This window comes from Erithacus rubecula, assembly GCF_903797595.1.
Source record: "Erithacus rubecula genome assembly, chromosome: 5".
Taxonomy (NCBI): Eukaryota; Metazoa; Chordata; class Aves; order Passeriformes; family Muscicapidae; genus Erithacus; species Erithacus rubecula.
This window is the reverse complement of record NC_136687.1, coordinates 25,635,941-25,663,773: the sequence shown is the minus strand read 5'-3', so window position 1 is coordinate 25,663,773 and position 27,833 is coordinate 25,635,941. Positions and strand designations below refer to the sequence as shown.

General features: G+C 37.6%; 1 protein-coding gene across 7 annotated transcripts in view; it reads left to right on the top strand.

Moving 5' to 3' along the window:
* The window catches only part of CLOCK (clock circadian regulator), a 65,388-nt gene extending 40,531 nt beyond the window's left edge, over positions 1–24,857 (top strand). For 5 of the 7 annotated variants that reach the window (XM_079306135.1, XM_079306136.1, XM_079306133.1 and 2 more), the window contains 15 exons: positions 780–900; positions 2,476–2,589; positions 5,170–5,288; positions 8,958–9,040; positions 9,270–9,376; positions 9,809–9,956; positions 10,161–10,236; positions 11,132–11,273; positions 11,639–11,739; positions 12,458–12,547; positions 14,472–14,630; positions 15,736–15,942; positions 16,975–17,183; positions 17,478–17,763; positions 19,312–24,857. In XM_079306135.1, coding sequence (XP_079162261.1) covers positions 780–900; positions 2,476–2,589; positions 5,170–5,288; positions 8,958–9,040; positions 9,270–9,376; positions 9,809–9,956; positions 10,161–10,236; positions 11,132–11,273; positions 11,639–11,739; positions 12,458–12,547; positions 14,472–14,630; positions 15,736–15,942; positions 16,975–17,183; positions 17,478–17,763; positions 19,312–19,488 — 2,139 coding nt within the window. In that variant the 3' untranslated portion in view covers positions 19,489–24,857. The remainder of the gene's footprint in view (positions 1–779; positions 901–2,475; positions 2,590–5,169; positions 5,289–8,957; positions 9,041–9,269; positions 9,377–9,808; positions 9,957–10,160; positions 10,237–11,131; positions 11,274–11,638; positions 11,740–12,457; positions 12,548–14,471; positions 14,631–15,735; positions 15,943–16,974; positions 17,184–17,477; positions 17,764–19,311) is intronic. The other 2 variants (XM_079306134.1, XM_079306137.1) reach the window with 1 other exon arrangement.
* The last annotated feature ends 2,976 nt before the right edge of the window (positions 24,858–27,833 follow it).

The window sequence follows — 27,833 nt, the reverse complement described above, 5'->3', positions numbered from 1 at the left end:
TCTAGGTTTTAAAGTTGCCTTTGAATATTATTTTGAAGTGAGGCAAATTAATTACTGTGAACCATTGAGTTAAATGGAGTGCTTTTCTTGAAGAGAAGGACAAATTCTCTTTAAAGGCTAGTTGTCTTACTGTGGTAAGAGACAAAATCAATTCTCTTAAGGTATGCATGATAACAGTCTGAGAATTTTTAAAAATATGCAGGTAATTGTGGTTTTTATTATTTTTTTTAGTAGAATTTGCCAGGTTCTCAGAGCGCCACATTTGTTCTTTTAGGTGTGATTGAATTCTAAACATACATTTTATTATTCCTCTTTATTGAATACTTAACCAAATGCTTTTATGCATATAAACAGTTGTTCAGTTTTGCTGCATCCATCTCTGTTGTTCACAGTTTTGTGTACACAGCTATGGAACTGATTACAAAATATGGTAACTGGCAACTCATCCTCACCCAGCAGCTCACTCATCACCCCTCAGTGGGATGGGGGAGGCAATTGGAAGGGTAAAAGTGAGAAAACTCATGGGTTGAGATAAGGACAGTTTGAGAGGTAAAACAAAAGCCGTGTATGCAGGCGAATCAAAGCAAGGAATTAATTTACCACTCCCCGTGGGGCAGGCGTATCAGAGTGGGATTTTTTTCTTGCAAAATATTAATATATATTCCAGCAGGTGGCTTTATTGAGTCAGAAATGAACTGTGGAATTGCTTTGCATTAAAATAGTAGGCTTTGTGACATTGTACATCTTGAATTAACCCTTATTAAATCTTTTTCTTTCAGTCTGATCTTGTGGATCAGAGTGTATTTAATTTTATCCCAGAGGGGGAACATTCAGAAATCTATAAAATATTGTCTTCTCATCTGCTGGAAAGTGATTCCTTGACACCTGAATACTTAAAATGTAAGTAGTTATTTTGGGCTAACCCCTGTAGGCAGCTCAGCCCCACACAGCCACTCACTCCTCTTAGCTGGATGGGCAAAGAATCAGAAGAGTAAAAGTAAGCAAACTTGTGGGTTGTGATAAAGGCAGATGAACACGTGAAATCAAAAGCTGTCTGCACAAGCAAAGCAAAATAAGGAATTAGTTTGCTCTGTCTGGTTGGTAGGCAGTTGTTCAGCAGTCTCTAGGAAAGCAGGGCTGTGATGATTACTTGGGAAGATAAATGCCATAAACCTGATGTCTCCCTGTTCTTCCTTTCCCCAGCTTTTATTGCTGAGCACAGTGCCATGCAGTATGGGATATCCCTTAGTTCAGCTCTCCCTGCAGTGTCCCCTCCCAGCTGCCTGTGCAGCCCCAGCCTCCCCACAAGTGGAGCAGAGTGAGATAAGGAGAAGACCTTTGCACTGTGCAAGTGCTGCTGAGCAATAATGGGCACATCCCTGTGTTAGCAGCACTGCTCTAGTCAAAATCCAAAACAGGGCACCATGTGACCTGCTGTGGAGAAAATTACCCTATCCCAGATAAAACCAGTACAGTAGTTGTGTTAAAACTATCTACTTGAAATTGTACATGATCAGTTTTTCCAGTGTTATTTAAGTAGAGGCATATACTTCAGCCCTGAAGAATGCAAGTGTTATTTTGTGTCAACCCTGCTCTAGAGTAGAATTTTCAAAGTTACATTGCCTTTCAGTCTGTAACTTTCCTATGTATTAGAAATGTTCATATTGTTTATAGAGCTTCTATTTAGACAGTTTTAGCAGTTGGCAAGTATAAATACATAGCAGCCCAATGGAGTTTGGGATCATGTGTTTTAGTGAACTTAAGTTCAGGGCGTTTTCTTTATTACAGCTCTAGTTATCAGAGATTTTTGTGTCACTAATATTCAAGCCCTTTGTGCACAAAATCTAAAGGCATTTTTTAGGTTAGTAATGGTTGTGGTGGTTAAAAGCAGATGCTATTGATGCCTTAAGATTTTAGCCTTTATATTTTTCAAATCCTGTACTGCATTAGTGCATAACTCTAAACTCCATCTAAAGTGTTAGTTAACTGTCTTCACATTTTGGTCAGACTAAACAATTCCCCTTAGCAGGCCTAGGAGATTCCAGGACACCCTACAACATCAGGCCCTGAAAAGTATAAACAAAAGTGAATTGGAAATTGGGGGGGAGAAGCAAACTGGGGATATATGATTTCATTACCCGAAGCTGTAATTGGAGGATTAATCCCTGATATGTGAATGGACCAAACATATCTGTCTGAAAAACTTGTGACTGTTGTCCATCTTGGATCTGGAAGGCTTCTGAATGCCCACTGTGTATTTTTTTGAAGGCCTTTAATAAATGCCTTGTTTATTCTTGTAATCTTGTTTAGCCTCTGTTCTAGGTAGCCACTCCATGGCATCACTGTAGCCAGCTGTAATCACTATACTTACAGTACCTCAATATGTATTCAGCTTCATTATACCTGCTTTCCATTTCATGTTGCCTGTGTACTTCATCAAGCATATAGACTATTATTTTATTTTTTTTTTCCCAGCAAAAAATCAGCTGGAATTCTGTTGCCATATGCTACGAGGAACAATAGATCCAAAAGAGCAACCTACGTATGAATACGTAAAATTTATAGGAAATTTCAAGTGTTTGAATCACGGTAAGTAATTTCAGCAGTGTTGGAATGGAATAAGTAGGCAGCTCCACAGCTAAACTGGCTTGGGAGCATGGTGCAAAATGTAGGAGAACTAAAATCAGGCTTTCAAAAGAAGATCTTGAAGCAGTTTTATCACTTTTATATTAGTGCAATGGAAAAGAAGAAAATGTAGCATCAGGCATTGCACATCTGTGTATTTGAATGCAAAATGTAGTAATTATGCTTAATGCTTTCAATTAAACTAGTATTTTATTGTAAAACTAGTAGTTTTACAACTAGTACGGTGTAAAACATTGTTTAAAAGAATGTAAGAGAAATGTAAGCAAATGCTTTAAAATACAGAGTCTGAATTTAGTTCAGTATAAGCCATATTTAAGCAGGTGACTAACTTGAAGATTAGTGGTATTGAGTACTGCAGTGCTCATTAAACATGCAACTGGGAAGGAAAATGTAGGTTTTCCCCCTGTTTCAGTTTTGTGCTTTCACTTGAGTTCACAGGAGTTGCCACTCAGGTGAGTGGAGGCTGTACAGTTTTCCACACTGAGTTCCTACTGCCTTCTGTTGAAATTATTTTTATTAGTTATGTATAATATTCTTTATCTGTACTGCATATCTAATCTGACCACTCTATGGTGACTATTTACTTGAGAAGCCTGTTTATTTGTCCAAGTGGGTTTTGCAGTTTGATCAGTAGTAGATTCTTAGAAAGCTCACCCAAAAATGTTATGAAAAAGCCAGTATGTTGTAAATAAATCTGTGGGGTTTTTATCTGGTATCAGTATTGCTGTAACAAAATGGGAAGAGGTTGAGTTTTAATGCAAATGCTGTGATGTAATATTGTAGGAAAAACACAAACAGTCCTGGAAAGGTCAAATATCATGCTGGTCTTGGAATGAGGAGTTGGGAAACTGCAGACCTACTGGTTACAATTCAGTATTTGGAAATACTCTGGAACAAATAATTAAACTATATATGAACTTTAGGAAGCTAGCAGGGAATTGAATGGTGAGCATTGTGGATTTTTCAGGTAGAGATAGGATCAAATCAGTTCAGCTTCCTCTACCAAAAAGTAACACACTGTGTGGATAAGAGGATAAACAACAAATAAAATACGGACTTTTAAAAGATGTTTTTGTTACCATAATCTGTTCTCACAAACATGTAGGGGAAGCACATGTTAATTGAAAATGCTGGAGAGTAGCTGCAGAAACTGATTGGAAAACTTACCAGTGTTGACCATCAATGTGGAATTTTAATGGACAGCTTCTGGATTTGATCAGCGTTTTCATTAATGTTATGAACAATGGAACATGGTTTGCAGTTATGAAATAATCCACTAAAAACAAGAGAAGAATTCATCCCCAAATTTCGAAAAGAAATTATTTTAGGCTAAAAACCCAGAAAAATTGACTAAGAAAAAAATGTAAGCTACTGTATTTAGGAATATTGAACTATATGAACAAGAATGTTTACAGCCAGCTACATAGCAGTCCTTTAGGAAAAGGAGTTACTGTGGAATGTAAACTGAACAAGACCGAATCACCTTGACCAGCCACCAAGCTGGGAAAATGCAAAAGCCTTTCTAAAGTTAGTCTAAATCACATGAAATAGTCCTACTGCTCTTCTTAGTAGTACTTGCATGTCCTCATTCAGTTCTTGATACTTATTTGTCAGAAGTAATGAAGTTGGAGAGTTCAGAGTAGAGCAACAAAAGCATGAGTAGTTTATAAATCTAACTTACAAGGCAAGATAAACTCCAAAGAACAAAGGACAAGATGAAAATGAAAGAAAGTGCCAGTTTTCTTTCTGATGAAAAGAGCCAGGAGCTGTAAGATGAAATTGCGTGAAGAAACTTCAGTAGGAGTTTTAATCTAGAGCTGAATTAAAACCAGTGAGGCTTCAGAAAGCCTCAAAGGGTTCTGAAATCACCATCTCTTGACCTTACTAAATATAAACTAAATTTGGTAACTGCTGGAGATGGAAGATAAGGTTAATCTGTTTTGCCTCCTTTTGATTCTATCTCTGTGATTCAATAAGTGGAATTCATTCTCAGCTCAGTATCCTGATTCTTTCACTTCCGTAATTGTGCCTTTGGTTCTTTTGTTACTCTGTATGTCTTCAGCATGTATTGCTTAAATGTGATGGAAATCTAGAAAGTAAGTACTTAACCTCACAGTTCAAAAGAAAAACTTAGCAAAACCTGATAAAAAAGATAAAATTTTAAAGATATTTTTGAATAAAGTGTAATCCAGTCATTTGTACCAGTTAGCAAGGATTAGAACTGTTACTAGTTTCTTTAAAATGCTTTGTCAGTAATACTATATTAACTGTAGTTTTCATTCTTTAAAAAAGTTATTTGATATTTGTGTTCCCATAACTACTGTATAACTACTCCTACTACTTGTGGCACTATTTCTGCACATATAAGTGTTGATATGTAGCATTTTTAATACCTGTTAAGTTACAAGCAAACAACAGATAAATATTGGGCTACTTTTCTTCTGATATTACTGCAATCTTCCTCCACACTTATATTGTCATCTCATTGTCATCTGTGTTGTCATGTCCTCTGTCTGCCCTCAGTTCCCAACTCAGCGCACAATGGTTTTGAAGGAACTATTCAGAGATCACACCGGCCTTCATATGAAGAGAAAGTTTGCTTTGTAGCCACAGTTAGATTAGCTACACCTCAATTTATCAAGGTATGTACAAATGAAATCACTTTTATGTCATTCTTAAATGGACTCTGAATGGGAAAACTTCAGAGAAAATGCACACATTTTAAATATTAATGAAAACTATAAGGAAGTCTATGATACTAAACTGAAGGTGTCTGTTTCTTACTTCAAATGGGCTGTTTTATGCAAAGTATCAAACCAAGTTATGGTGAACACTAATTTAAAATAGTAATATAAAGGAGAAATATGCAAGGAATAAATTTTGAAGAAGTCCACAGGAGTGTAATTTAATATGATGAACTTAAACAATATGAAGGATTACATTGAAATTCCACTTTCTGTGAAAAATTTACTGGTTTTAGTTGAAACCTGTATGTGCGTTTTTTGTTGCTAGTGGTCTTCAGTTTGACACAGAAGTAAATCTCAGAGGGCTTAATGAAAGTTTACATGACTTGTCAGTAGTGAAGAGTTGGGTTTGAGGTAATAGAAATCTGTTTCAATGCAGTTATTCAGAAACTCAGTGGTTTAAATTGAACATTTTGCTTAGCTGCTAAGGTACAATGTAAAGATGCTTTTCCAAGTTTAGAATTGAATGCATGTTTTACTTGTAGTTCAGCAAGTATAATCCTGCTTTTCTCCAAAACCAGTCAAAACAAATTCTCAGGATACAGTACAATATAGTCTGGGATTGTGATTCTGATTATGTATTTCACACAAATATATGAATCAAGGTTCAGGATAGTCTGCTATCTGACATTTGTTTTTGCAATTCAGCTGTAAAGTAATGCCATGAGATGTATGTGGCCCAGTGTTATGCTGTTGTCTGTAATGCAAGAATTCTGAACATGTAAGCATTTTGCCTCTTAAGTTTAAAGCACTGATGTCTTAAGCTGAACACTGTTAGTGGTAGCATCTGAAGATGTGGTTTCTATACTTTTCACTTCAAAAGAATAATAGGGAGCCTGTGGAGAAATCACATAAACTTCTCAGTTCTGTCAGCCTGAGTAGGAATTTTGTCTCTTCAGACTCCATGCCAGAGAAAGTTTATTTTTTCTGAAGCTTTTGTCTGACACTTTTCTTCCCCTGCAGGTCCAAAAAATATTCTTCCTGTTATGCCTACAGTTGGTAGAGATGTTATATGTGGGATTTTTGCTTCCTGAAATAACTGTGGAAAAAAAGATCAACCTGACATTTGCAATTGCTTTTGTCTTTTAAAGTCTGACAGTTCATCGTAAAACTTCTATGTTTCCTACTTCTGGAGGCTGAGAGACATCTATTTGTGATCTTCAGGTGTCTCAGTCTCCTGCAGGCCAAAGCCTTACAGATTATACTCTGGCCAAGGTTTCACTCCTCAGAGTGCCCTCAGAAGCTTCCATGTTACAAAAATTTTAAGATCCTCCCAAGACTTTCAACTGATGCTATTTATTTGGGAAGTCTTTTGAAGAAGAGTTAACATTAGAGTAAAGACTAAATCTGGCAGTACAAGTTAATACTTGTGGTACCCTCTCTTATTATTGAGGCTAGCATTGACTAGGCTTCAGCAAAAGTGTGTATGTCAAGAATTTTACTATCCCAGTAACTTCACTAACAAATGTGTGATGTAGCCAGTAAGGAGATGTGTGTTTTAGTACTTTTTTTTTTCATTTAAGGTAGACTCTTCCTGCTCATTTGTCACTTAAACTTTTTCAGTTGATGTACAGTTCTGGATTCTTTTTTTTGTTCTCAAATGTAATTTCTCAGGATTTGCACTTTTTTGCACCTTTAAAGTTCATGTTTTTGTTTTATGTATATGACCCTACCACTTTTACCACAAACATGACACAGATATTGCTCTCTAGTGAAGGCATTTCATTTTACATTCTGTAATTATATTACATTTGGTACACATTCTTTTATTTAGACATTTGTCTTGCATTTTGGCTAGTGGATGATTGCATGCTATCAAGAAGGCAGGATCAGTCCAACCAAAAGGATTCTACCAGAATACTTTTTGTTGCAAATGAAAGTCCTTTCTTTTCTAGATGCTTTGTTGACAACTTCAACAAGACGCCTTGTTGAACAAGCTGGCTTCTGCCCCAGGGGTATTTTACAGTGGAATATCTGCAAATCATTAATATAAATGCATTGAGTAATTGGATACTAACTGCTGACATTTCCTCTCTAACTATGAAGTATTTACTGTGATTTTACTGCCTGCAGTTCAGTGATTTTTACTTTTATTTTGACTTGTGCCAAAATAATTAGATCAAAAGAAACAACAAATCAAAAGTATATCTCAAGGATATACTCTTGCTCTGTCATTTCTCTTACTTTGAGTGGTGCTTTATTAAATATTGTAATTTTAGAAAAGTAGATGAGCTTTGGGTTTAGGGGTAGTTTTGGGTTTGAACCTTAAGTCTTGCTGGCTGGAGTTGACATCAAGAGTCAAATTTTTTCGCAGGGTTGTTTAGTTCATTGCCTCCATCTGATTCAACCATCATTTCATCATTTTCTAAGTCATTGTCTTTAGATTTTACAGTGATGAAGGTGAACAAAAAACATTGCCTAGGTATGGTCAGTTTTTCCTTTCATAGAAAGAAAACTTAGGTCTTTTAAAAAACTGTATGCAAAAGCATGCAATTAAACTCTTTGGATTATAACCTGAAAAAATGAAAAGAAAGGTGGTCAGTCCCTCTGTTGGTCTTCTACTGTATTTTTCTGCAGGACTACTTTGGTTACAGATGTTTGCAGGGCAGCAGTGTGCTCATCTGTCCACACTTGTTATGAGTATTCTGCTGGTGTAGCAGCAGCTTCTACACTGCAGTATTTAGGAAACTCTTGTACCTGATCAGCAGTAGATTCTGGTGTGTTCCTGGTAATAGGAATACCATTGCAAGTTCCTGTAAAGGACAAATGTGTGTAGGTGTCCAAAAAAGAAAAAATTACTTATCTCTAATTTTAATGCAATTTTCTGAGGGATGTATTTGTATGCATTATTCCATCATCCATCCTCCTTCCTGTAAGGCAGTACTGGAGGAGTTTGCAAAAGAATTGGCTGATTTGGGGTGTGTGGTGTTGTGGCTGTCTCTGCATGAGGCACAATACTCAGAGGGGCATCTTCACCTTTCTCAAAGGGGACAGTAGAAGTTGACTGATATACTCTGAACACACTTGAGTGGAATACATTTAGAATTATGAGCAGAATACCTTAAGATATTGTTGCAATAGAAATCCAGCCATTCTCTTACTTTTCATGTGTTCTAAACATAAGAATAGTGTGTTATTTGCAATATGTGTTTGTGCACTCAGAGGTTTAGAATAGTTGTGTTTACTAAAGGGAAGAATCATATTCCTAAACACAGGCTATAACCAGACCATCCGTTGGGAATGTTTCACCCCTTCTTTTGTGTGTTACAATTTAAAAGCATAACTGCAGGAACTATGGATTTCTGCTTGTGCTACTGTGTCTGTAGATACTGAGTTTGAGTTTAATCTCATGACATGGTTAGTCCATTTAAATCAACTGAGCATCGGCTTGGCACAGTTGAGATTAGATTCTACGTCAGTACTGTACAAGCAAAACCAATGAAGCTGTTTAAAAATAACATTATAACTATTGTGGAATTGTCTACTAACTTTAGGTAAGTCTGAATTTTGAAAGAGTTTAGGTACTAGAATAGAGCAGTTTTAAGAGGGTTTTTTTTTCCTTTTTAGGAAATGTGCACTGTTGAAGAACCCAATGAAGAGTTCACATCTAGACACAGCTTAGAATGGAAGTTCCTATTCTTGGATCACAGGTGCAGTTCCTTCTGTGTAGTAGCAATAGTGGCTGAATCACAGTGGTGGCTGTAGGATTTGGAGTTCACTAATTGCATTAACTACTCATAGCTTGTGTTTGGTTTAGTTTTTTAGATTTCTTGGGGAGCACATACTGTAAACAAGAAAGCTTATATAATTAATTCTGGTTTGTTTGAGATTCTTTCATGTGTGTGAAAATAAAAGAACATTGTTTTTTTTATTAATTAGGGCACCTCCAATAATAGGATATCTTCCATTTGAAGTTTTGGGAACATCAGGCTATGATTATTATCATGTGGATGATCTAGATAATCTGGCAAAATGTCACGAACATTGTGAGTACAACTAAATCACTAAAACTGTCAACTTTGTTAAATTATGCAACCATTTTGGTGAAATTTTGTGATATTGAGTGAAGTGTCTACTCATATTCATTTGACATTATTGTACTGCTGTTCCATATATTTTTCTCTTTTGATACAAAACTACAAAACAGATAACTTTATCTTATAGTTCTGAGCTTTTTTTAGGAGTGCACAATTCTATGACTAATACTTTTTCAGTTCGTCCAATGGCATGTAAAAGTCTTTATAATGTTTAATAAGTGCAAAAATTGGAAAATTTTCAAACCTGTTGTTGGTCATCGGCTTAATACTGGATTTAGACATGGGTTTGGGCTATATGAACCTGGGAAATAATGTTCTTTCTATGTGAATAAAGTATTTACAACGTGGCAAGACAGTGACCTTTATTCTTCATCTTTATAGTAATGCAATATGGGAAAGGGAAGTCATGTTACTACAGATTCCTTACAAAGGGACAACAGTGGATTTGGCTGCAAACTCATTACTATATCACGTATCACCAGTGGAACTCCAGGCCAGAGTTTATTGTCTGTACGCACACTGTTGTAAGGTAGGTTACTTTTTAAAGTAGTCCTACTGGTATGGGAGCTGAGGTAATGATATTTTGGCGGTAGAGAAATTACAGCAGGTGAAGAATCACTGGCAGACTTCTGGGATGGTTTGTAAGCAGGGAGGGTTTGAGGAGTTTAGTCTTTGAGGTTTATTTTTTAAATCAGCCTGTGATATAGTAGTCATCCTTGGTTTGTTCTTCTAGTTATGCAGAAGTTAGAGCAGAAAGACGACGAGAACTTGGTATTGAGGAGTCTCTTCCAGAGATAACAGCAGATAAAGTGAGTGTTTTATATAATTTTGTTTTTACATCTTCACATACTAAATATAATAGCAAGCAAATACACAGCAGCAAAAAGTGTTCTGTCCCATTTGTCCCCAAATAAAGTAATTATTTGATCTCTAAATAATGTGACTATTGAAAATTAACAAAGAAGTCTAGAAAGAGTGTTTAACTGTGCTCTGCTTATAGCACCCTTCCTTTTCAGGAATTAATCTGTAAGTAGTTATAACGTGGTAGCACCCATGAGTTTTTATTACTATGATTTCTGCAGCATTAGTTTCCTAAATAAATGATGTCACTTACAGGAAGTACCCATAATCTAAAAAACCAGTCAACACACCAAGAAGGAATTAACAATAGGAAAGTAGGAGCTGTTTAATTGTGTGACTCTGTTCCACTTCTTAAAATTATACAAGATTCATTTTGAATTAATGTCCTTCAAAGCTCAATGAGTCTTATCAGCTTGTGGAGATGATCTGTCATATTTTAAGTCTGACAGTTCAGAAATGTTTTCCTTTGGCAGTTTCACAAGTTTCATCTGTCGGTGCTCCTAGTGGAACGAAATCCTCTTTTCTCAAAAAAATAAGCAGTTCACTCATTACACTGTAGTTCAGAGTGAATTGAGTGGCTGCAGAAAAAGGGCAGCTCAGTAGTCAGTGTGTGGCGTAAGTCTGCGTGCATTTTGGTTTCTAGGCTTATATAGCTCTAGTTTCCAAGGATAAAAGCCTCAAATGGAAACAGCTTACAGCCATCAAACAGGCCACTCACTACTTCTGCATGGTCACCTGTATAAGGGGGTTGATTAGAAACAAAAGAGTCTGAGATATTTTCTAACAAATATACACTGTGTGCTGGATTAGATAAATAATTGTTGTTTATGTGTGTCTCTTCAGAGTCAGGACTCTGGGTCTGACAATCACATAAACACAGTGAGTCTCAAAGAAGCACTGGAAAGGTTTGATACCAGTCCTACACCTTCTGCTTCCTCCAGGAGTTCAAGAAAATCTTCACATACTGCAGTATCGGATCATTCATGTAAGTACCAACTGTTGAAAATAGAATTGCCTTCCTAATGAAGGCTTTCTCTACTTGATTTAATTAAATACATAAGTGGCAGTTAATGAGAAGTGTGCAAGTGAAAATACCATTTTCAATGGTTCAGAGATCTGCAGACTACTCTGAAAAAGACTTATTTCTAGGAGTACAATATCAGACACTAGTACACCCTATTTCAATTCCTCAGATTGCACTCTATCACCAATCAGATTGGTGGATAGAGGGAAACAAGAGTCCAAGCCTTAACAGTTTTTTTATTAATTAAAAGCTTCCTGTAATTAGATCATTGCATTACAGAATTGAGATAACATGTTTCTTTCTGTTCTAACTCTCAACATTGTCAGCAACACCAACTAAAATGACAGTGGACACTAGCACTCCTCCAAGGCAAGGCTTATCAGGTCATGAAAAGACTGCACAAAGAAGATCATCTCTGAGCAGTCAGGTAACTGCAGTGAAAAATGTTGTACTTAAACAGTGGAGTTCACCTTTAAAAGCTATTACTAAATCCATATAAGCTTTGTTTTATTTCCTCTAAGAACAGAATTCAAACTGTAAGAGTTTCTCTTGGAATATGTCTCTTAGAATTGCATCATCAATATGCAGCTTTGGTATAGGAGATTTTAAAGGAATAAATAATAAAGCATATATGCCTTTAGGTTTTGTCAGGATTTGCAAGAATGTGAATGAATGTCTGCTTTCACTTACACAGAACTTCTTTCTGTGGTTCTGGATTTTTAATACACATACTCGCCTATCTAGATATATGTAAAATTGCCAATGTATTGCTGTGTGTGTCCCTCTAAAGACCTCATACAAGTTTATGACTAAGAATATTAGTGAATCCTTCCATATCTTTTCTAAAATCTTGGTAGTATGAGAAATTGTCATGTTTCATATACTCGGTGCTTATTTTCCTGTTGAACTAATACATTCACTTCATAAACAGAATGCTTATTAAAATATGTATTTCCAAAAATCGTTAGTTTAAGAATAAATCAAAGGTGTCAACTTCAAAGCTTGTTGAAAAAGTCTTTTCCTTAGTACAATTAAGACTTCTAAAATACTTGTAGTTGTAATTTCTGTTTTATACCTACTGCCTATATATATTTTAGATATATATTCATTCTTTTATGATTATGGAATGATTTTTTTCATCCTAGTCTTTAAGCTCACAGTCTCTTGGACAACCAGTAACACAGCCAGCAATATCTCAACCTGCAACTCTACAGCTCCAGTCTGGAATGACACAGGTATGGATTGACTCGATTTACTGTGTATTATTTTTAAACAGTTCTGTTCTCCTGGAGAGCACCATTCTCCTGGAGTAATGGATTGCCTGTGGCTTGGATGGATGCACTGTTCACTGAGTGAAAAACAGTTTGGATGGCCAGGTCCAGACAGTGGTGGTGATTAGAGTTACATCCAGTTGGCAGCTGGTCACTAGTAGGGTTCCACAGGGCTCAGTACTGGGGCCAGACCTGTTCAGTATGTTTGTTGATGATATATTGATGATACTGATGACAAAGGGATCAAAGTCTCCATCAGTGAGTTTGCAGATGATACCAATTGGGTGAGAGTGTTGATCTCTTGGGCAGGAAGGTTCTGCAGAAGGATCTGGGTAGGCTGGATTGATGGACCAAGGCCAGTAGTATGAGGTTCAGCAAGGCCAAGTGTCAGGTTCTGCTCTTGGGTCACACCAACCCCCTGCAGCATTTCAGGCTGGGGGAAGAGTGGGTGGAAGGCTGCCCAGCAGGAAAGGACCTTGGGGTGCTGGTCAGCAGCAGCTGAGCATGAGCCAGAATGTGCCCAGGTGGCCAAGAAGGCCAGTGGCACCTGGCCTGTATCAGCAATGGTGTGGCCAGCAGGAGCAGGGCAGGGATTGTCCCCCTACACCCAGCATTGGGGAGGCTGCACCTCAAGTGCTGTGTCCAGTTTTAAACCCCTCACTGCAAGAAAGACACTGAGGTGCTGGAGCAGGTCCAGAGAGGGGCAGTGGAGCTGGTGAAGGGTCTGGAACATGCATCAGACAAGGAGTGGCTGAGGGAGCTGGGGTCATTTAGCCTGGAGAAAAGGCTTGGGGGAGACCCCCTGCAAGAAGGTTATAGCAAGGAGAGTGTGAGTCTCTCAGCTAACAGGGACAGAGTGAGAGGAAATTGTCTTGAGTTGCACCAGGGAAGGTGTAGATTATATATTAGGAAAAATTTGGGTAGAGGCTGACCAGGGAATTGGTGGAGTCACCATCCCTGAGGGTATTTAAAAGCCATGTAGATGTGGCATTCAGGGACATGGTTTAGTGTTGGACCTGGCAGTGCTAGGTTAGTGGTTATCCTTGATGATTTTAAAGGTCTTTTCCATCTGAAGCAATTGTCTGCTTCTATATTCTGAATATAATGTTATTTTTTCTTTTAGAAATTGAATCCTTTAGTGCCAGATTATTTATTCTCTTGAAATGAGCAAATTCTGTCATTTGACACTTTTCCTTTATTTCTTTCTTCCTATTATTTGTGTGGATATAGTTTTCAGGCTTGTGCATTAACAACATAGATTTAAAAACCAGTTAAAGCTATTTTAGGGCATGAATTTAAAAATACATCAACTCTGCTGGTAGCTTTCAGGCATATGCTTATAACACAAGACTTGGTCTGTGAAATGCTTCTGTGTAATAAGAACGGGATATAAGTATCAGAAGGTCATACTGACTTGGGGCCTGTAGCAAATGTCTGAGGAAGAACAGAATTGGCAAATAGTTTCTCTGTGAGCTCAGCCTTCAGCTTTTTGTGACTGAGGGTATTCCCGAGTTATTTGTATGTTTTAGCTCTGGATGAATCTTTTTTTCTAAACTGGCACAATCCTAATTTTTAATATGAGAGAACTTTAACATCCACAGTACCGTGTATTACTAAGGCTACACACACCACACACACATTTATATGTGTGATTTGGACACCAGTCAATTTCTTGTGCAGTTGATTCTTTTAGTTCACCTTTTCTCATGCATTAATTAAATGTTGATTCTGTGATATTTTAATATTCATTAATTGTTCCTCAGATTATGGTTTATTAGTAATTCAAAGATCAATACTTGATTTCTTTGCTTCTGTGGAGGACTGTACTTATCTCTTATAAATAAAATGTCATTTTTGCTCAGTTTTTAATTTATTGATTGCACTACAGCCTGTGTTTCAGTTTTCAGCTCAATTAGGAGCTATGCAGCATCTGAAGGACCAGCTAGAGCAAAGAACACGCATGATAGAGGCCAATATTCATCGGCAGCAGGAAGAGTTGCGCAAGATTCAAGAGCAGCTTCAAATTGTTCATGGTCAAGGACTCCAGGTGAGTTAGTGTACCACAAGTTTCATCTGTAGAGAATTTAGGCATCTGAAATGTGTCTAGTTCTACAACATGATCCTCTGTATTCCCTGTCAGCTGCCATCTGGGCCTGGCATGTCTAAAATCCATAGTATCTGAAGCTGCTGTTCCAGAGGTACTTGATGTTTTGCTTCTGAATGTATCTGGAAATGCCCCAGTGTTGAGCAGGCCAAGCCTAACTTATGACTTAACCTAATTAAATGTTAAAAGGATGGAGTGGGTGTTAATTCTTGCAAAGTTTTGCAGCCATTAGAATATTAATCCAAAATCTGCAAGATGAACATTTGTTTTTCTCTTTTAGCTCTGAGGATGTTAAATCCATGTTTCTGTGTTTCTTAAACTGTCCTATTGGGCTGAGTGGCTCTACTTTGCATGATAAACTTGAAGGAGTTACTGGATTCTCTGCACTGTGACTAGAGAGTAGAAAAATACCTCCTAGAAGTATTGAGTATGTTGCTTAAGTTCTGTTGGAAGAGTAGGAGTTTCTGGCGTGTGCCATTTTCAGTGTTGTGTGATGTCTAGTGTAAACACGCCAGCAGTATAAGGCAGTCGCCTTATCCGTGTCTCAAAAGGAGAGATTCACAGCTCTCCATCCCATGCAGTGCAGAGGGACCTGTTCAGAAATGTGAAAACTAGAGAAAATACTTCTGTGCTCCACATTCTGCCTTGTTGTAGGCTTGGGCCTAACTTTTTCTAAAGAACCTAATAATTTTTGTGCTGAATTCTGTTTATTACATTGGCAAGTTCAGTATGAACTTCATGATTTCCTTATTGTCCAGGAAGATTGCATTCTTAGTGCTATTCCTGGGATCTACTAATTCAGAGGTTTTCTTCATCTGATTTAGTGTTACTGTGGAAGGTTCTACAAATAGAAGTGTCATCTCAAATAAGCTTTGTCTTTAGATAGTTGTAGACTGCATTACTTGTTAGTCTCTAAATGGTGCTTTTTCTTTAAGAAAAAATGTTGAATGTTAATGTTTAGAAGTCTAGAAATCAGGATTCTTCTGATTCTTACCAGTTATAATTGAGACTCTGAATACTGACCCTATAACTTGTGGAATTTTTTAAGATGTTCTTGCAGCAGTCAGCTTCTGGACTCAACTTTGGTTCTGTGCAGCTTCCTTCCGGAAATTCTTCAACCGTTCAGCAGCTTACGCCAATAAACATGCAAGGTCAAGTTGTTCAGACTAATCAGACTCAAAGTGGGATGAATACAGGCCACATAAGTACTCCACACATGATACAGCAGCAGCCTTTGCAGAGTACTGCAACACAGGTAAAATTCTATTGCTGATTTTGCTGGACAGAGTATTTGCTCAAAACTCCAGCTGAAACAACAACAGCTTTGCTGACATTTCCCTGTTATGAATGAGTATTTGAGATTGCTTAAAAAATCATCAGCAAGGGTATCAGCAAAAGCCTCATTTAATATTAAGTGGCAGCACATGAAAGTTTGTTGGCAAGATTCACTCTACTACTTACAGAACAGTTAAGGCACAACAAGAAAAAAAACAAGCGAAAACAAAACCAAGCAAAATTCAGGCAATCAAAACAGAAGTGAACTGAGAACTATCTAGGGGAGTGTCTGTGTTTCAGTGCATGTGAAAAAAGGACAGCAAGGGCAGAAATAAAAAGGAACATGGTCTAAAACTTAACAGCACTCATTAAACCTTATAATATGACAAAGAAACAGCTCTTAACTTATACTATAAAGGTAACCTTAACAATTTAGCAGAGGAATAACATTCAACAGCATGTATCCCCACAGAACCTTGCTCTTCATGCTGAACACTTCTATGGGATTGACTATTTTGTGTATGGGGACTCTGTACACATCTGATCTCTGTGGTCATCCTTCTCTGTACCCTTTTCCACATTCCATACTTTCTTTTTGAGATTTGTGGAGAGACAGACTAGTGATGCATTTTGCCATCTCAGCAGTAGGCTAGTTCCAGACTTTCAAGAAAGAAATTCTTGACATTATGTGCATGTTTTAGTCTTAAGTTGGGCACAGAGATGCTAAAGGAGTAAGAAGATAATTTTGAACAAGCAATATGCAAGTAGCTGAAAAATTGAGGGGAAAAAATAACCTGAACAGGAAAAGAAGTTAATGTAAGAGACTCAGATGTCCAAGGTGCCGTCCCACCTCTAAATCTGCAGTCAGTAGAAATACCTGTGTACTTTGAATTAAGAATTCATTTGAATAGAACAGAAACACTGGCAGTTTTGAAATGTGGGCAGTGACAGTGAGGAGAACAGCTGTAATATCTGGCTATCTTCAACTTACTATCTCAAAATTTCTTTTCAGCATAATCAACAAAATGTACTTAGTGGACATAATCAACAGTCTTCTCTTGCCAGTCAGTCACAGAACACAGTCTCGGCACCCTTGTACAACACTATGGTGATTTCTCAGCCAACAGCAGGAAATGTGGTGCAGGTTCCCTCTAGTTTACCACAGAACAACAACCAGAATGCTGCTGCAGTAACCACTTTTACACAGGACAGACAAATCAGGTAAATCTTCAAGACCTATATTTAGATGACTTTTTATAATGGTATGCTTATGCAGCTGCACCATATCCAAAGGGAACTAAAGTAGCATTAAAAAGATCCTGTGCTTTGTGTTTCAACTGTATGGATACAACCCTTGAAACTAAACTGCTCAAAGTAACATATTTACAGGCTTATCAAAATCCTGTTGCTATAGTAAAATATGACTTTGAGAGATCTGCCTTTCTCAAATGTATTTGATGCTTCATACATTTTTTTTTTCCTGAAGGGTCTCTAAATGTCTTTTTCTATTAACAGATTTTCTCAAGGTCAGCAGCTTGTAACAAAACTTGTCACGGCCCCAGTAGCATGTGGAGCAGTAATGGTACCAAGTACTATGTTTATGGGACAGGTGGTGACAGCTTATCCCACTTTTGCTGCTCAGCAGCAGCAGACACAGACTTTGTCAATAACACAGCAACAACAGCAACAGCAGCAGCAGCAACAGCAGCAGCAAAGTCAGCAGGACCATCAGCAGCAGCTCACCACAGTGCAACAACCAGCTCAGTCACAGCTGACCCAGCACCCCCAGCAGTTTCTACAGGTAATGAATGTTGAGCTGTTTCCAAGTCCTGACACTTGCAGCAGCATTGCTAGGTTATCCAGGGGTGCTTTACCTGAAAATAAAGCACTTTAAATAAACCTGTGAATAAGCTTGATGCATGAGGTAAGTTTATTCTGTAGCTGTTCTCTAATTAAAGGAGAAGCAGTCTTTCCTGCAATGTTACTCCATGCATTGTCCTATCTTACATCTTTTTCCCTTTGAATTGCTGCTCTGAATTGATTGCGAAAAATGAATTGAATGAAAAACCAGCTGTTTCCTTTAAAACCACTTACATTTTCTTTCATTAACTTTACATGTTAATACAGTAAGGTATGAGAGATGATGTTTGATCTGGAAAGCAGCAACAGCCCAAAGCAAGACATGTCCCAATAACATAGGAGGCATTCATTTCAAGGCATGAAATTCTGTCCAGGTACAGGGGAGGCTGAGCAGCAAGTAACTTTGTAAGCAGAGAGTAGGGAAGAACCTTGTTCTAGTGGAGAAAGAAGAGAGCTTGGGTCAAAAGAGAAGGAAGACAAAACACAAGGAAATCTCTAAAAAAAACCTGAAGATAAAAGGAATTTATGGGGAAATCTGTTGCCATTTGTTGATTCCAATTAATTACTGGTACATGAGTCACCCAGCATCTGGAGTTGGTGAAGGAGATGTAGTAGTGGCTTAAATACTAGAGAGGCTGTTTAGTAGGTTGGTAGTGTCTGTATCTCTGTTTTTAAATTTAAAAGTTAATACAATTTTGAACTTAATTCTGGTGAAACAGACGTGAAATAAGATCTCAGAAGGTCTGTTCCTACTCTGGAATTTCATTCTAGGCAAAAGTCTAGTATTTTTACTATTAAATACTATTAAAGTGCTAGAATTTGAAGTGAAGCAAATACTCTTTAAAAAGGACAAAAGTGCTTTTTCTGCTTCTGTTTACTGGGGCATCTTACAGTCTGATTCTGTAGGTGGAGCAGTTGATTTTACTTTCTGCTGCAGAACATTTCAGGGTTGAGATGTCCTAGTGCATTTGTACCCATCTTTCATTGTTTTTCTTCAGTAATCTTTTTTTTGTTTTTCTAAGAAGAATTTTGTTTAAGTACCATTTCCAATAGTAAGTCTCCTTCAAAGGGGGTGTTTGGGTCTCAAATGCACATTTTCTTTGACTGTGCATTTTATCTGTGGGGAAATATGATCTGTGTCAAATCATGCACTATTTTTTCATTTGACTGCAGTGACAGCTACCTACACTTACTCAAATAGATTTCTTACGCCCTGCTAGGCTTTAGTGGTTTGAAATTAAGGCAAATTGCCATGTGTTCCTACCTATTACCACAGAAATTACAAAGAAATTACAGTTGCTTTATTAATTGGTCAGATGCACTGCTTAAATGTATTAGTATGAACAAATCTGTGCATTGTTTGCTCAGTTTCACTGGCCAAATCCAAAGTTTATTTTGACAGAATCCTTAGGAAAATTTAAAAAGCAGCTAGGCCTGTGTTTCTCAATGCAGCAGGAAAAATAATTTTTTTTCTATTTTCGTGTTTTAGACATCCAGGTTACTTCATGGAAATCAGTCAGCTCAGCTTATTCTCTCTGCTGCTTTCCCACTACAACAAAGCACTTTCACTCAGTCCCACCACCAGCAGCATCAGTCCCAGCAGCAGCAGCTGTCACGACACAGAACTGACAAGATGGCTGATCCTTCCAAAGTTCAGCCACAGTAGTGTGGGTGCTGCCTCTTTTTGAAGCAAACTGCCAGCAGGGGCTGCCCCACAAACAGTTGCACTGAAGCTACAGAGGTAACAGTACGAAGGCTTTCTAGCACCATGGTGTTGAGATCTGCTTCTAACTTCTGGAATTTGTTAAGAAAAGCCACAAGATGATGATGGGGACATGGCCAACTTTGAGAGTTGCCCCAGTTTCTGTGTTTAAAGGATTTGCTGCCATGTTGTAATTTGTCCAGGTGAAATCTCCAAATGTGACTGAAATGAGAGTGATGCTGAAAATATTGGTATTTTTATCAATCCTGTACATTTTTAAAGTATTAAAACGGACATGGAGCAATTGTTTTGAATTAGCAGGAAAAAATGCCAGAAATATAGTCCAAAAACCATCTAATTTTTTTTCAGATGATTACAGGACAGTAAATATTTTGAAAATGTTGTGTGAAATCCAGTTCTCTGTTGTACAGATGCTGTAAAATATTGTGTATATGTCTGCATAAAAGGAGAAAGAGCAAAATATTTTATATGATGCATGAAAATGTAATCTGTTATTTGTAGGTTTGAATATGTTTCCCTAAATTCTCACGCCATACTCAGACTAATGTTTTCCTCTGTTCTACCCTTTTGTTTACAACATGATGCATCATTATTTTCACCCTTAATGTGGGCACAAGTCTCTTGTTTGTGCTTTGTCCGTGATGTCAGGGTTTGTTCGGTGAGGTACAGTGTGTTGGTTAGTTGACTGCTTGAAGTTAAATTATTGATGAAGCTGTTTGAACTGGTGATCATGCATCAGGGTTCAGGACATTCAGATTCATAAATATCATTCATCATTTCATAATTAATTCATCATTTTATTTGAAAAATAGGAATTTGCACTGCTTTCTTGCGGATGGTTTGGAATTTTATTCCCCAAAGCTATCTTTTGATATAGTTCATAGTTGGAAATATTTATGTAAAAGGTTTAAAAAAAATGACAGTAATTTTCAAGAATGTTTCAGTTATAGGAGTAATTTGCACAAAAATATATTTACATTTAATAACCTTTTGGGCACTTTTTAACCACTTTCTCTGTGGTGAGAATTGTAACTTGTTAAACCATGTTGGAATCTTTTTATTCTCCTTCAAAAATTAGTCAGAACTAATTCAGGGTCATTTTAACAACAACAACAAAACCCATAGTGCCTTGATTTTAATTCAGGTGATAATGTTGAACATCTTGAATTACAATGTCTTGAATCTGTAACCATTTTCAATTTTGAAGTCTTAGCACATTGTCAACCAAACTTGTGTATCTACTTCATAGATATTTCTGTATTGTGTTAATTTTAACAGTGGTCTGAATTGAGACCATGAATATTTTTGACTGGTACTCCCCCTCAGACAGTATCTAGAAATACAGGAGTCTCAAAAATCTCAGATCTTTAAGGTAATACTCTTAAAAAACAAAAACAAAATGAAAAAAAAAAAAAACAAAACAAAAAGAAAAAAACAAAAAAAAAGAAAATGCAAACCTTAAAAGACAGGACTCCTTTTGCAGAAGGAAGAATAATAAGCTGATCTTTTTTTAATCATTTTTTGAAGCATTTAAAGTGTGTTTTGGGGGAGATCACGATTGCATTTAACACTACCAGGTATTGATTTAAGAGCTATCACTGAACTAAGACTTCAGAAGGCAACTTCACTTTATAAAGAAAATAAAAAGTTCCAACAGATATGTGCTATTTAAGTAAATGTTGGTAGGTTTTTATGGTACTAGTTTGTGGAAACCAGAACTTCAGAGGAAAACTAATAAATGCTGGTAGATCTGATAATTAATTAAAAACAAAAAACAGCAAAAGCAGTTAAAACTAGTGCTAGGGAGAGAAAGCTGGATTAATCTTGAATACTGAGGAGGAGTTGTATGAATGTAACCAAATGGTGATGGTCTATTTTGTACTGTGGAACAGTTTGATTGTATTGCTGGATGAACCAAACCGCAGGAGATGATGCCGGTTTAGCCAAGCCTTTGATGCCGTTGGTTACGTTCTGGGGCCAGCCTTTGCCTCTGCACGTGCCCCAGCATTAGACCTTTGTTATTCCCCAGTCATAAAGCAGGTGTTCGGCACCAAAAAGCCAAGCAGTGAACAAGGAAGGAGAGTGTGAGAAACACAGTACCAAAGAGAATCGGATTGCTCTCTGCTCCAAGAAGCCTATTGCAGCCTGGAGCAAGGAACAGATGCCAATACCAAACATAGCAAGAAACACTTTCCCTTCTTTAAAGGGATTTCTGGCATTCTTCAGACTGGGATAATTGTCAGAGACCTGTTTCTGTAAAGTTCTATGTAAAGAAATCCTGCCTTGCTCTGCTATCCTTACCACTCCATTCCACCTGTTTCTATATGAAGCTGCATTGACTAGACATCTGTGCTATCACTTCTTTGCCTAATGGAAAATAGGTTAGACACGAATTCCTTTAACCAATTACAATAAAAATATAGCACTAATAAAGAAAACTGGGAGAGCTTTTATAGTGCTGTTAGAACTACTGAGTGCTGGTAAAACAGGTGTATTAAACTATTATACTGCGAATTATAGAAATTAGAGGTACCAGCCAGACAGTTAATAATGCAGCTTTTTATATGAAGCTTCATTTCAACTTCCCATTCTCCTCTCCCCATATACTCTGGTGTGCTGCTATAGGTCTGTCAGTAAAAAGGCTAAACAAGGAGAGAGAAATTAGATGATGGGATAGTGTGGCTGCTGAATGAGAATATAGAAGCATATGCTTTGATAAAAAAGCTTTTTGTAGCCTTAGAGAGAGGTCATTCAATTACAGAACTACCAGCTAGTAGAGAAAGGATAGAAGATGGGGAAATTCTAAGGAACTGGAAAAATACAGCACACATTTGAAGAATTCCTGACCTGAATCAGGGAAACTTTACAAAGGCAAATGTGTAGAACTTGGTCCAGATTGTGTGCAAGTATGGGGATGCTTTGTTCACAAGGAGTGACTAAAAAGTGTATATTTAACAGGTCTGCAGCTTCCCCTGTTGCTGAATCAATTACTGAACTGTCCTTGAGTTTTAGTGAGAAGAGGACCAGGCTGTTGCCTCTTTCTTCATCAGCCTTTTACTTCTGCCCGACTCATTTACTACAGACTTACCTGCAACATCCTCATAAATAGAATGAGAATGAATGCTGTGATGCTGCAGGTTCTGGAGCAGAAATGTTGCAGAATGACTCTGACAGAAGGGAAGGAGTCTGTTAAGGGGAGGATTGTATTTGTGAAGAAATGGGCTGGTGATACATAATGGAGTGAAAAGGACAGCATTTGCACGGAGTTTAGGAGACAGACATTGTCTGCAATGGGTGAGGCTTTGAAGAAAAGTGTCTGGGATAACTTCAGAGAGAAAAAAGAATATAGCTATTTTTATATTATATTTAATATATATTATATTTGTATATAAATATGAAAGGATTCTAGTAGGAGCTCTCCATATGCCTTCCACTTCATCTAGAAGGTTTACCTTCTGCACTATGGTTCCAGTGTGTCACCACCTTCTGTGGGCATCTTGCCCACTGCCAAACACCAAAATTAGTAACCCAGCATCCTTACAAGAAATAGGTTTCATTTCAGCTTTATGTAAAAATAAATAAAGTAAAGATTTATCAGGCAGTTTATTCACAGGAAAAAAAATTATCTTAAGACTTAAATAGCACTTTCTCTTTTGGTTGTTTTTCTTTGGTTTTGGTTTGTTTTGTTTTTTTTTTTGAGTAATAACAAGCACTTTACTGAAAAGACTATTTGAAAAACAGTTTATTTCTTTAGTCGATGAAACTGTTAAAAAGGGGGCACATCAAGGAATAACACATAAAACTGTCAAGAGAGACATTTCTGGAAAATGTTTCTTTATTATGGTGATCCTTTGAGGTTTAAAGTGCAGGATTAAAAAGGCTTCTAAAACTGGTTGCCTTTGTGTTTTATATGGCCAGGGGAAGAGATTAGTGATGAGAGCTTCCTTGGAAGGAGGCTTTTTAAGTTGCACAGTTGCCTATGAGAGAGAATCATCTGGAGGCTCATTTGCCTGCTCAAAAATTCTAAGTGTCCCTTAGGATTATAAATTCTGTGAAAACGTTCTGAAGGTTTAAAGATGTGGCCTTTTTAAAATGTTAAAGTTGATTCAAGAATCATTTATATTTTCAGAGATTTAACCCAGGTATTGTTATGAGTGTTTTAAATGTCAAGGCATCAGGAGATGTCAAACGTGTCAGATTCATAAGCTTCTCTATTTGAAATAACTATTGAAATTAGATGTACAGTCAGAGGGCTGGAAAATGGTTATTTTGATTAAAAGGGAAAAGAGACTAGTTTTAATAATTAACCTTTTATTTTTTTACTTATCCCTGGTGGAAAAAATTGAAAAGAATGAAATTAATTTGGATTAAAAAAGACATATTTAAACAAATCAGAGTAGATGAGACAACTGTGAGAGAACATTTGAAATTGTCTTGGTCGTCCATGAGACTGGGTAGTTGCTTTTTCACTACCATGATTCTTAACACTACATTCCTTGTCTTTTTCTTTTTTTGTCTGTTTTAAACAGGTGATTTTAAACTCTGCGATATTTCATGCTATGCCATCTGCATGAATTTTGCCAGCATGATATGCTATATTCAAAGAAAGTGTATCTAAAATAAAAAGGAAGGGGGGGAACAAAACACTGTGTCTGAAAAAAATACTTTATGGCCTAATAACAGAGACCCCAGCTATGACTGAGAGATGCTGCATTAATAGACAATCAATCAATGGGTAATTATTTATGAAACACTTTTGGGAATGGTCTTAAAGATGTAACTGCTTTGAAAGCAGTTGGTGAGTTGTCTTTTTCTAACAAGAAAGGTAAAAAAATATTTATTTTCAAATATATCAGATTGAATTTTGAGTTTTTAAGCAGTGTTGATTTCACAGTGTCTTGGGTTTCAGTTTTGTTTTGTATTTTTTTTAACTGGCATTAGATTTATATACGTAAAAGAAAACAAACAAAAACCCTAGTGCCGTTTATATTGACGTCAGGAAATGTAGATACAGTTCCCTGGTGTTCATGTGACCATTACTAACTGTCAATTTTTTAACTGAATAAATGTAACTCGTTTAAAATTTTGTTTTCTGTAGCTTCTAAGGTTCTAGAAGTTTTTTTTCTGAGTTGCTTGATGTCAGTTTTATCCAAGTTTCACAGTGAAGCGCTCTTACCCTTCCCACGACTGTACCAAAGGCACTCTCTCTCCCCCACCCACAGAACTGACTTGTGAGAAGTTGCTTGATGTCACTTTTCTCTCCCCTACCCAGACAAATGACTTGTGAGATTTCAGTAAAAATGCATACTGTATTTTTTCCTTGTCTTCTCTCTGTATCTCTTTATAAACTGATGCCCCACTCTAAAGGCTAGAGACCTCTGATTTGTGTATTTACATTACTGCCTTGGAATTTACTCACACAGCACTTGGTTGAGTGTGCACAATTTAAAACTGCTTTTGTACCTTCATGTCTACAGTTCCTGTTCTTGGCAAAAGATGGAGCAGCACTGCAGGGTTTGGATGGGCAGAGCCCTTCCTCACTTTCTGTCATGGGAAAAACACCCCTCTCTTTAAAGTGGTGCCACTCCCCTCATTGGGTATTTCTTCTGCTGGTGAAATGTCAAGGAATAGTATTTTTGAAGAAGTAGAGGTGGTCTGAAATACTGGCTGTGCCACTGAGCAAGGAAGCAGAGGCTTGCATTTAGCTGCAAGCACAACTTGTTGAGAGCATGTAGCTCCTGCCTGGAAGAGCTGCATGATAATATGTAACCTGTCAGGGTGATCTGACCCTCTTTTCACTGATCAAAGTGTAAACATTAATAATTCCAAATGAATTAAATGTTCAGGGAAAGGAGGGTGGGAAGAAAATTGTGTAATTGAAACTGAATGCCTGGAGAAAATGATAAATACGCTTAGCCATTTTTACAGTCTGAAGTATTTTTTTTTTCTGTAATATCACACTGGATGACCAGAGGAGGATACTGATCTCCTGCCTTTGAGAATTTAATACTTGTGCAAGTTCTATATTACTTCTATATGCCATGAGGCCCCTATGGCTCAGGAGTGAAATAAAATCAGCTGTAGAAGTGCTGTAGCTGTAATTAAGAACTGTCACCACCCATCAGTGATAAGACTGAAAGCATGGAGCAAGCAAGACTGTCAGTTTTCTTAGAACTGAACTTTGGAAATAGCAATATATTTTTCCATAAACTTATCATGAAGAAGAGTGGTAATTACAACTGCTGCCACACCTGAAGCAATTCTGTTAAATGGCATTTTGCTGCCATGCAAGCTTGAAAACAAAACCCATGTTTATATGAGAATGAAGCTGTTAAGTACTTGTAAAGATTAGTAATCCAAAGGTTAGATGCACTTCTGACTCTCAGGCATTAGTGATATAAATTCCAGATTTCAGCTGTTTTGGGGGTAACATACAACAGCAAGAGCCTTACTAGCATTCTTTGAGGCACACAGTCTATCACTGTCAGACCCTGGCAAATGCATTCTCCCCTGGGAAGTGATGGAAGTAATGCCCAAGGAAAGCACAGCTATGGTACATGCCCAGGCCAGTGGGAAATGCTGTGGAAATGGACCCTGCATCTCCATTAGCAGAAGCCTGCCACTTAACTTGCCAAGAGTGCTGACTTAGGGGCCATACAAGGCCATCTCTGGGAAAATGCCACGTCAGTACAGCAAGTGCCATTACATCATTATTTCCGTGGCTCTGGAAAGAAAGGATAACTCAGATTATATTAGGATGGAACAGCTTGATCCTCTTGGTTCAAGATCTCATTTTGTTTTTTAAATACACAGTATCTGGGACAAACATGGAAGTATACACTAAGTTACCAACCTCTTTCTAGAAACAAAACTGCTCATGTGAATCTGGTGGCAGCGTTCCAGAGCCAGCCTGGGCTGGGTGGCTGAGGTGAGGGACAGCCTGCATGGCAGCAGGCAGCCTCTTGCAGTGCTCAGGGAACACAGCCCCTCTCTCACTTCCAGGTTTTCGGACTTGGTGTCTGACTCATAGATCTCTCAACACCAAGCCCAGGCACCAGCCCAGCACACACACACCTGCTGCACTGCCCTAAGATCAGGCTTGCTGGTGACCTGGTCCTGTACTTCCAGGTTTCCTTTGAAAAACTTTGTCCTGGCAGGATGAAATATTAGTTTGCCTCAGCCTTGGCTTATTGTGCTTTTCCATATACAGAGTAATGACAGGCTTTACCCATGGATTGGGAATAGGCATCTTTGAAAATAACAATCACAAGCTGATGTGAGAATTTTCCATCCCAATAGAACTGACTGTCATTTCCCTTTTACTTCTATTGCCTGGAAGTAAGGAATTGCTGGCAGTGTGCACTTGCAAACCTCTGCTTTGTGCAGTCAGAGCTGTAAATTCCTGCTTTAGATGCTGCTTTCGGGGTTCTTTGGCAGCAGCTGGAAGCAGGGAGAGCTGCAGGATGGATGGTGCCCGGTGGTGACAGTTGCCCATTTCCCATGTTGCAGACACAATGGTGTGATGGCCTTCCCTTCAACACCTGGGCTCTCACTCACTGCATTTCACATTCTCCAGCTACAAAAGAACAAGGAAGTGCACAGGATTGTGGCAATCAAGGCTTCAGCTGGTTACCTTGTACATATGTGTTCATGCACTCTATATTGCCTGTGTCTCAAGTATCCAGGTATTCTCAGTGAATATACAATGACAAGAAGTCTGATAAAAACTGCTAAAATCCCAACCATGAAAAACTCCAATAGGCACTCAACAACAATCAATCACTATCTAGTAGCAACTACTAAAGCACCTTTCAAAGCTTTTACTAAAATTTCATGAGCTATGTAATTCCATGCTAGACTTCCAACAAATCAATGTTTGTGCTTAAAAAAAATAAATCAAAAAGCTGCTTCAACAGCACTATTCAAACCAACCTGCCTAGCTGGCCTTTGGGAGCAGTCAAATGCATTGCTATGACTGGACAAAAGCAGCACTTGGCATCTCTGTAAGTATGCAATAGTAAAATATAGATGTGGAAGTTGCAGAGAGTTATTCTGCATCTTAACACTCATCTCTACAAACAACCTCTTGAAGAGCTTCCTTGTGTTGATCTTAGGATCCTAACTTTTCATATGAAAAACAGCATTAAGCAGCTAACACAAGCTTTGGGAAGCTTCTACAATTAGAGCATGGCAAACTGGGTTGGCTTTTTGGATTTTGAGAAAAGAAATTTCTGTGTCTCTTCCCAATTAGATTTCTACTCCTAAAAAATCACCACAGTTGCCCTGCC